The 10,074-nt window shown below is 39.1% G+C and overlaps 1 protein-coding gene across 6 annotated transcripts in view; it reads left to right on the top strand.

Moving 5' to 3' along the window:
- ano2b (anoctamin 2b) overlaps positions 1–10,074 on the top strand; it is an 89,375-nt gene that overhangs the window by 65,419 nt on the left and 13,882 nt on the right. For all 6 annotated transcript variants that reach the window (XM_034863353.1, XM_034863352.1, XM_034863351.1 and 3 more), the window contains 2 exons: positions 1,511–1,689; positions 9,803–9,908. In XM_034863353.1, the coding sequence (XP_034719244.1) occupies positions 1,511–1,689; positions 9,803–9,908 (285 nt within the window). The remainder of the gene's footprint in view (positions 1–1,510; positions 1,690–9,802; positions 9,909–10,074) is intronic.

Here is a 10,074-nt window from a genome sequence, read left to right as displayed (position 1 = left end):
TGGAAAAAGGCTGCAATGAAACAAAGAGTGAAAAATTTAAAGGGGTCTGAATACTTTCCGTACCCACTGTATGTACACAATGCTGCAAAGTAAAGTCTGGACCCCCCAAACATACACACCGGAATACTTTGGGTTGTTTTGGACCAATTAAACCAATCACAATCATCTTGGGCGGTTAGGCTAGAGGCTGTGAGCATGGCTCTTAAAAATTGTCTTGGGAAGGAACTTGTTTGCACCACCCCAAAAGAAAATGCTACAATATTAAATTAACTGTTCACACAATACAGGAACTACCAGTACAGTAACGGAGCTACATAAATTAGCTGATACATGTTTAAACCTTATCTGCTCTTACCAGTGTATCGTCGTGTGTATTTTGTCCAAAAGCGAATTCCCACCAATCCGTCCTAAAATGTCCTAGTTAAAGAGTCAATGCCGTAAACATAGTCTTTGTAAATCTTTACAATCATTCCCCAAAGAACCAAGCAGGCTTGCCTTGTTACACAATCCAAACCTTTCCCTGAAACCAACAGAGTTTTGCAAGGTGAGGGACATCTGGCGGGAGATCCGGCAAAGATGGATGTTCCAGCGATTATTCGGTAAATTGATTCTTGTTGATCCAGACTAGTCCTACAGCAAGCTGACCAGCTCACCATCTGTCTTGCAGCCTTTTATTTTGCGAAGCTCTCGCCAACATCTAAAGCCCATTTGAGATTTACTCTTGTCTGCTGGGCTCTTGCATGGTCACTCTCTCCTTTTCTCCTCTTGCCTCTGGTGTGATGTTCGTGGAGGCTCCGATTCTGGCACAACAATGCCGCTGCTCTCTGCCAGAGGCACCATTCTTGCCTACAACATGTCAGAGTAGCATCAACAGGGCTTTGAAGCTAGTATTTTAAGTTAAAATAGTTATGCAATGTTTCTTTAATATTAGGTAGAGAGCCGACCTTTGTGGACCTTATGAAATCCCAGAATCATGTCTGAAACACCTAGACCTGCTGATCTGCGGAGGTCAAGGTGTGTGTGTGTGTGTGTGTGGATATGTGTGTGTGTGTGTGTGTCTGTGTGTGTGTGTGTGTAGTCAGGAAAGTTATGCCTGGGCTTTTTCCTTGGCGACTGGACCAAATCCTGTTCCGTTTACTTTTAATACTGCAGAGATATGTGAAGGATTCAGAAAAACAAGCCACAGGAGTTTTCATTTGTTCTAGAGCCATGGAGCGTTGGATACATACACATGCACTTAAGCTGGCCCAGGAGCTTCAGGGCAATGGAAAACTGGGAGCAGAATTCCCCTTATGTGCATGTTATCTTTTACCAGTTCTACTGACTTTAATATTACTAAATGAATACATTACTCAAATAAAACAAATATAAATAAAATAACAAGGTGATGGCCTAGATTTCATCAATTTTACAGGCTCAAACTTCTTGCCTCATGGGTATTATCTTTTTTTAAATGAATGCTCATGACAAACGTTTCACTCTCACTCTGTCTATCTCTTTCTCTGTGGAGGCCTTTGTGATCTCCTTCACATCAGACTTCATCCCCCGGCTCGTCTACCAGTACACATTCAGTCAGACCGGCACCATGCACGGCTTCATTGACCACACGCTCTCCTACTTCAACGTGTCCAATTTCCAACCTGGCACGGCACCGCTGAACTCACAGCAAGGAAACATCACCATCTGCCGGTAAAAACACACACACACACACACAAACACGCATGCACACACTTACAGATATTGGAAGCAATACTTACTGTCCTTTGTGACAGACATTACATACAAATAACAAATAAATATTGTGATTATTTTATTCAACATTCATCATAAAAAGCCACATGTTCATTTAAAGTAGATAGGTATTCATTTTTCTTTTACTGCCAGTTGAGTATTTTGTGCATTCGAGAAAATAGTCAAGTCAATTTATCTATTTTTACATCAGAGGAGTTTATTTTTGGAGATTTTATGTAACAGGATAAAACATTACCCTGTTTTGTCATCCAGTAGCTTCTTATAAATACCCCCCTTCAGTCTCTGTATCAACAGCAAATACCAACAGTTATCATACTTATCTGAGAATTTAGAATCTGTTTCTTCTTTGGTTCATCTCCAAATGTTCTAGTATTTCCTTTTAAATCTTTAATCATATAGAGAGACCTCTTGGTAACCTCCTGAATAACATTTGCATCTTGCATTCACACTGGACGCACTATGGAACAATCAAATCCCTTTTACGGTTCACCATTTGCTGTTAAACTCTGAAAGCTTTTGCACTGCAACCCCATACTGTTTTCTTTCTTAACCCTCATGTTGTCCATGTTTTTCCATACCAATGTTCTTTTTAACTACCCAAAATAACAGCAGTTTTTTAAAATAGTATTTAGTAAAAGTTGACATACTTTCCTTTAATTTTAGTCTAAATAATGCCTAATTTCTGCTTTTTTAACTCAAACCTTATAGATATAATTTCCTATAAATGAGGTTTATTGACCGTAAATTCCAAAAATAACTGTAAAACTAAAGTTATTAAGTTAGTGTTATGTAGTGATGAAAACATAAAAAAAGTAACAAACATTTAAAAAAGCATCCAAAATGTTTTAAAAAAGTGACAAAAACATAAGAAAAAGTTAAAACCATCAGTAAAAAGCGTCAACAATCAATTTTGATGGGAAAACAACACAAGGGTTAAGTAAAAACCTTTAAAGCGACCCATTGCTAGCTGTTCTAGCTGTTGTTCTTAACATAGCCTACATTCTGATATGTAGTACCATTTAGAGCACTGGTTATGCGGCTATGTTAACTCTGAACAGTTTATATCTGGATGTGGAAGATCCAAACCAAAGGGGCTTTGAAAAACAGACACAACACAAAGACAGATTATCTGATCTGATCCTGGATAAATAAACACTGGATTCCCAAATACAAATAATTTTGATCCAGATTCAACTTTTTGAACAACTGGGCCCTAGACATTCTGTTTTTGTAATAGTAGAGTTAGTCATAAAGCAGCCAAGGCTGCACCATTCAAGGTTCAAGGTTATTTATTTGTCACGTGTACAACAATAACAGAACTACGTAGTTGGTGGCATTACAAATCTTTTAATTAAAGGCATAGCTGGCTTTGTATCTTGACATGCCCAATCATAGTCAGTGTAGTAGAAATTGAGATATCAGCATTTAAAGGTGTTATGATAGGTTGTCTGCATAGAGCAAGTCTTAGATTCTTTGATTTGTACATACTGCATACATATACATATTTGTACATAATACAGAAGTGCTGATGCCTTTTAAGAGTGATAATTAATTTTGCTAATTGCTTGAGCAAGGGATTACAAAGATAAAGGGGGAATCATGCACAAACTTACTTACCTGTATGGCTAGGTTGGACATTTGAATAAAATGTCCAAAAGAATAAAGTATTAGCCCCATGCTTATTTTTTTAAGGCTCATCATTTAAACACTTTATTCAAACAGTTAATTCCATTCTGGATGACCAAACGCCTTTCCTGTTTCATAAATAAACTGCAGAGGTTTGAGATGCGCTAAAGTTCATGATTTTTTTTAATTTAAAATACAGTGCACTATTGTATCTTTTTTGCATTCTCAGTCATGCCAGTGGCAAGCATCTCTTTCATAATATCAGTATAATGTGCTGTAGAAGAAAAGGTCATGGATGCCGGCGCCCACAGACAGGTCAGCTCGCTGTTACATAAGACAGCAAATCATTACAATGCAAGAATACAGCCTTTGTGCCAATATAGTGTGGTACGTCACACCCAAGACACGATGGGATACTGGACGCCCTTGAATGCTTATAGGCATGAAATTGGCTTGAAGATGTTCTAAGAAGGGTGTGTCTGTCTGCAGTGTGTGTGTGTAGCGCTGCACACTGTATGTATCCAGGCAGTGTATTAGCTGCATAAGGCAGATGATTCATCTAAGCATGTAAATCAAAGGATGTCAGATTCTCCAGACAATTCATTTATTTCTATGTATGCCTCCGTGCTGGCGACAGCCGTGACCGGAGGCATCATGCTTTCTGTTTGTCTGTCTATCCGTCCGTCCCATTCTTTTGAACGTGAGATCTCAGAAACACCTTGGAGGAATCTCTACTTGTAAGTGACCTCACAAAACGTATTTTGGGCCATATCTCAAGAATTTCTAAGCTTTAACATTTCATAAAAAACGTCCAATTGGATAAAATGATTAAGTGATGACATTTTATATCAGAAAAAGTCAACGGAGATGAGATACTATTGTTGAACAGAAGATAAGATGTGGTGCTAACACAGAGGAAACAAAGGAATGAGGGGGAGAGGAACTGTAGTTGGATGGATGGATAAATAGATGGGTTGTGTGACAGAAGCCAACCACTTAGGTATTAAATGTTTAATCAAGTTTAAAAACAGCAGTGTGAGGAAGTTGAAGACAGTTTCTGCATCAGTGATCAGAGCAACACTGTACATATCTCCACACGTTTTCTCTCCCAGTGCTAGATGAGTGCAAAACAAAAATGTGGTTTAAACTGAATTTGAAGATTGGGGGGGTCTGCAGCAACTACAGCCTAAATCGCTTTTACACATCATTTATTTCTTCAAAAAAATTAAGATGTCGCAGATCAAGTAGCAAAAAGTAAAGAGACCCAGCAGTTATAGGATTTAAATGAAAATGCACATACACGGTATACATTATGCAATATATAATCTACGACGCATCGCTACTTTCTCCCACTGTAAAAAAAATGAAGCCAAAATATCACGGATACGATTGCTGCCATCTTGTAATTTTAAAGCCAGAGTCTGCGCCGTGGTGAACACCCGCTCTACAAATGCAAAGTCAATCACAGCTGTCATTTATGATGTTTGCCCTATTTTCATAGCATTAAACAACCAAACCTATCAAAAGAATAGAGCTATGAACATACATTAGGGTAATAAGAACTACAAAAAAAAATGTATTTGATGTGTACTTTGATATTATTTAGTTGGGTTTATGACCCATCCAATAACAGATCATCATTGCTATTAAAAATGAGCAGAGAAACAGGTAAACACTCACTGTCTAGAATGTGGCACTGAGCTCCAACATAACTCATAGTTCAGTGACAGTGCGATCAGTGGTGTGCCATACAGTGTTCATGACTAATGCTGGGGGGGTATCTATACCCAGCCGTGCAACGTATAGTCAGAAATGGGTCTTTCCCAACCAAACCAAGCTGTGTTTTTGTTTTGCTGCACACAAGCACCAGCATTTTAAATGTACAGCAGCTGGTTACTGTATTGATACCTCCTGACTAGGAAGAACAACTTAAGGGATTTTTCTAAATTTACCTTAATTTGACCTTTATCTGTCAAACATCAATCTGGAATGTGTTGGATGGGGGTTTTGGATTTTTTTGGACATGTTTTTCTCATGTTCCCCTGTGTACCCAGCCAGGGGGAAGTAATAAACTGAAGAAGGATGGAAGTGGTTTTGGATCAAAGTAGGCCAGATTCCATATCTGTTGTCACCGTTCTCTGCTCTCAACAGTGCTGTGCAACGAGAGACACAGAAAGATAGAGACGAGAAAGACAAAACACAGGGAGAGGCTTAAAAAGATAGATGCATAGACATGAAAGACACATGTTCTTGCAACAGATGGAAAGATATTATTGTTTTAGGTCATTGATTTGAACCTTAGTGTTACCTGAAACCTTGAATGTTCTGTGATAAGTGTTACAAAACCACACAACGCAACCACGCATGCCATAACGTACACACACACACAATGTCGTCTTTCAGATACTACACTAACTATAATCTAGGATATAACGTTAGATACTCCACTATAACCAAACGTGGACTTTATACATAGCACACACACACACACACACACACACACACACAGGAGGGAGAACATGTCTTTGATAGTAATATTTTATATTTGATTCCCCCCAAGTTAAGTTAAATTGACTGGAGCACGACAGGAGGGGAGGTCTCGTCTTGCAGTTTAGTTCACATTAAAAGTTGAGCCAGAACAAAATACTGTAAAATATTGGCAAAAGAAAGACGAATAGATGAAAGAAAAAAATAGAGGGAGAGAAGAGCTGACTCTTACAGGGCAGCATTCCTCACTCATGACTGTATAAGGATAAAGAGTCAGACACCATAAGACCCTGCTGACACACACTCAATGCACACACAATTCGTCCACACTCTCTATTATTTCTATACTGCTAGTTAAGTACTTAGAGATACAATCAGAACTTTTCAACTATTCCGCCTTCAGAGGAATTTTGGCATGATAGAATGTCTGTGTGTGTGTGTGTGTGTGTGTGTGTGTGTGTGTGTGTGTGTGTGTGTGTGTGTGTGTGTGGCTGGGTGGGTGGGTGGGTGCGATGTCTAAACTTAAAACTTGGATTTGATCCATCACATTATTCTGACATGTTAAACTGCTGTGTTTTACAGTCAGTTTTGAGTGTGATCCGGGTTTCATGCATTCCCAGTTCTAATTTTTTTTTTTTTTACCTTCATTAACCTAAGAGATTTCAAATTCATTTGTAGGATTAGGTGTATAAATGTAACCTGTAATTACAATTGTCATTTTATCAGCCACACAGTCTTTTTGTTTTTTCCCTTTTTTACAGCAAGGGTTTTGACTTTAAAATGATTCTTATAAAACTTTTAGTTATTATACAGCAACAAGCTTGGGACATAATCACCAATATAAAGTTTGGAAATCAATGCTAGAAGCAGCTATCTATGCGTTGTTTGAAAGCTCTGAGCAAAGCTTTGCAGCGCCCAAGTTCTTTTTTACATGAAGACTTAAAGCTCATGAACAAACTGAAGTCGGAAGAACCACTTCCCAACATGGGAAATTGGACCATCTAAGGAGCATGTGAATGCGCTATGTTTCTTGGCAGTGAGCGGGGACTTCCTGAAGTTTTTGATTGTTGCCTGGCAACCTCACGGTGACAACAGAACTCCAGGAAGTCCCTGCTCGCGGGGCCAAGAAATAGTCTGACACATGACCCCCCTATAAAACCAGATCATTTGTGTGGCATTGCAGTGGGCTCATGAGGATAAGAATACATGTGGAAAATGGTGGCAAAATAAGAGCATGGGCATTCTAGTCCTGCACTGCTTAAATTTAAAATATCTTCTTGCTCAATGTTTCAAATTTGTGTTTGGCTGTGTTAGCGAGGTCTCATTAAAAATTACTATTTACAATGGAAGACATATAAAACAAGGCGGAATATATCATAATTTTAAGCCAACAGTTACAATATTATTCAATACATAGTTTTGTAATTGTGTCTTTGTAGATGGAATGTTTGAGGCAGTCTGACTTCCGACGTCCTACTTCCATGTTCCCAGACTCCTTGCTGGGGTCAGTAGGGCTGTCTCATTCCACATACCTCCCTCTGTCAGTACACTGCTAATGTGCACCGGCCGCTTACTGCCGTAGTGCCAACTTTTGATGGTTAACATTGTCCTAAAAGTAAAACTTATGTTAAAACATTTACTCGAGCGGTAGGCTTGAGCACCTCTCAAAATCTGACTCATCTATTTAGTTTTCAGAAACACGTTTTGGTGAACTATTTTCGTAAAATTTGAGATCGTATTCCAAACAAGGTGCCATCTGGCCACCATTTAGCTTGGTTGTGAAATCCCGGAGAAGCCAGACCCCCTGGCTCCTCCCTTTTTTAGCACCCATAGATGTTATCAAGATTAACAATGAGATGGGTTGTCTCCCTGCCATTGCCTTGAAAGGAATGCTACATGTTACATCCCACAAAGAAAGGCTGACTCTTTTAAAGTAGCTGTTTCTGCTGTTGAAAACGTACCCTTTTCCCACCTAAATTAGCGTGTGTATGCAAGTTATTTTTACACGGGAAAACCCGCTAAAAATAGCCAATAGACACTTTACCACTGGTAGTAGACAAGGATGTCTTTCTGGTTTCTTTCTGTCACGTTCACCGTCACAAATGTACCGGAAACCCGGGTGAGAAGACAGTAGAAAGCATCATGGAGGCTAGTGACAGTGTTACCATGATTTATTTTTTGATTTTTTTATATCCGTTACTTATTCAGTCTCTCTTTCAAATGTAACTAATTTGGAATGATGCCCGAGCGCTGCTTGCACAGAGAAGGCGGAGTTAAGAAAGAGTAGCAGAAGTTACAGACAGAGGAGACAAGTGGGAATCATCTGTCCCGGGAATCAATGTTGATTGTAACCTTTCCCACTAAAGACAAAAGCCAGATGTCAGTGGGTTTTTTGACCAGTGGGAAAGGGGCTTAAGTAAATAAGATAATAGTTGGAAAATAAGTGTAGTGTAGCAGACTTTTAATCAATTCCAGCCAACTCAGCTGTCCACTTGGTTGAAAGTTGAAACATTTTGATTGAATTCTGCCAGAGTTAAAAAAGAAACCCTGACATTGAGCATAGAGAGGCTGAGGCCCTCTTTGTGTCTTCATGTTATGTAGGAGTGATTACATCCAACAGAAAACAGCTGGCTCAAACTTCGCCATCAACTTGGCTTTGTACCAGGAATTACTAAACAACAACAACAAATCGGCCCATCCAAACTATCAGTGTACAGTTAATGCTGAACAAAGACATTTGTACATAAATGCTAATCCAGCAGAATCTCTTTTGTCTGTATTATTATTCTCATTATAATACCAACGCATCAAAGGCTTTCTCCTTTACATTTTGCAGTTATATTGTGTTCCTGAGACTGACGACCCAAACAGCCCGGCTGCAGCTGCAGCCGGGCTGTTTTGACTGCTACAAGTTACAGTACATTGCTCACATATGTACAGTACATACAACACCATGTTTTCAGCATAAGAACCAATAAATGACTCAGATGGCTTGAGACATAATAGCAACCTGCCTGCGACAAAAGGGGACATTTTAGTCTCAGTGAGCCAATATTTAGTTTTTCAGTAAGATAACAAAGCATAACCAACATGTAACCGGATCTAAACATCTTAATTAAATTAATCTAAATTAAAAATCTTAATTTCATGAATGACCAACCAAGACTCATGACTGTTTTCCTTAAGCCTTGAACTAAATTGCAACCTCACCTTTCTCTTATGACAAAAACAGCTAAACAGCTGTTTTGGAGTGTTTTGTGTGCTTGTCCAGTCACATAAATTCTTTCAGTCTTTAATGTGACAGGGCAGCTGTAAATTCTGTTTTTATGTCTTTTTTTTGTCGTTCCTCCTGTCGTTTCTCACTCTTGTCTTTTATCTCAAAGTTTATCTAATTCTTTTCCCTTGGTTCCTTCCCTCTTTCAATTTTTTCTTATTGTCCTCTGTCGTCTCTCTCTCTCTCTTTGATTCCTTATCCTCGTTTTAAGCTGTCAGCTGTTCCATCCACATGTGGTTAGAGTTTTCTGCTGTTTGTTTAGCCAGCACAATAAAGTATTGGAGAATTTACTACAAAGAAAACAAAGGGGAAGGAATCCTAATAAATGTTTTTTCACTTTGAGTCGGATCCATAGCTGAGTAGGTTTTAATGGGGGCGGGTCTCAGCCAGGTAAAGATAAATCAGTTTGGCTCACAGGATGCAGAAGAAAGGTTTGTCTGGCAGATTGTTTGCGATCAGCTGTCCATCAAAAAGTGCAGCAGAAAGAGCCTTCCTTAATTTATCCTTTAAGTGTGTGTTTCTGTAGGTGGTGCTTTTGTTGATCATGTAAGCTACCTACTTAGTTCCAAAACAGAGCTGCGACAGGCTGGAAACAATCAAACCATAGACATTTTAGTCACTCAATTTTTAGCACCCACTCTATACATGTGTGTTTTTTCCTAGGTACAAAGACTACAGGGAGCCGCCCTGGTCTCCAGACGCGTACATGGTCTCCAAACAGTACTGGTGTGTCCTGGCTGCAAGACTGGCTTTCGTCATATTGTTCCAGGTATTGTGTTTTGTTCACAGGCTGGCCGATTTCAATCAGCTCAAAAGACCATTTAAAAGCAGGCCGAGAGAAAGATGAAAATTAGTCAGACGTCTTTAGCAGGTGCATCCACACGTTCGGAACTTTTCAATACATCACTCTCGTTATTCTGCAGGATAGTTCAAAG

Source organism: Etheostoma cragini, chromosome 23 (genome assembly GCF_013103735.1).
Source record: "Etheostoma cragini isolate CJK2018 chromosome 23, CSU_Ecrag_1.0, whole genome shotgun sequence".
Lineage (NCBI taxonomy): Eukaryota > Metazoa > Chordata > Actinopteri > Perciformes > Percidae > Etheostoma > Etheostoma cragini.
This window is presented reverse-complemented; position numbering and strand designations above follow the sequence as displayed.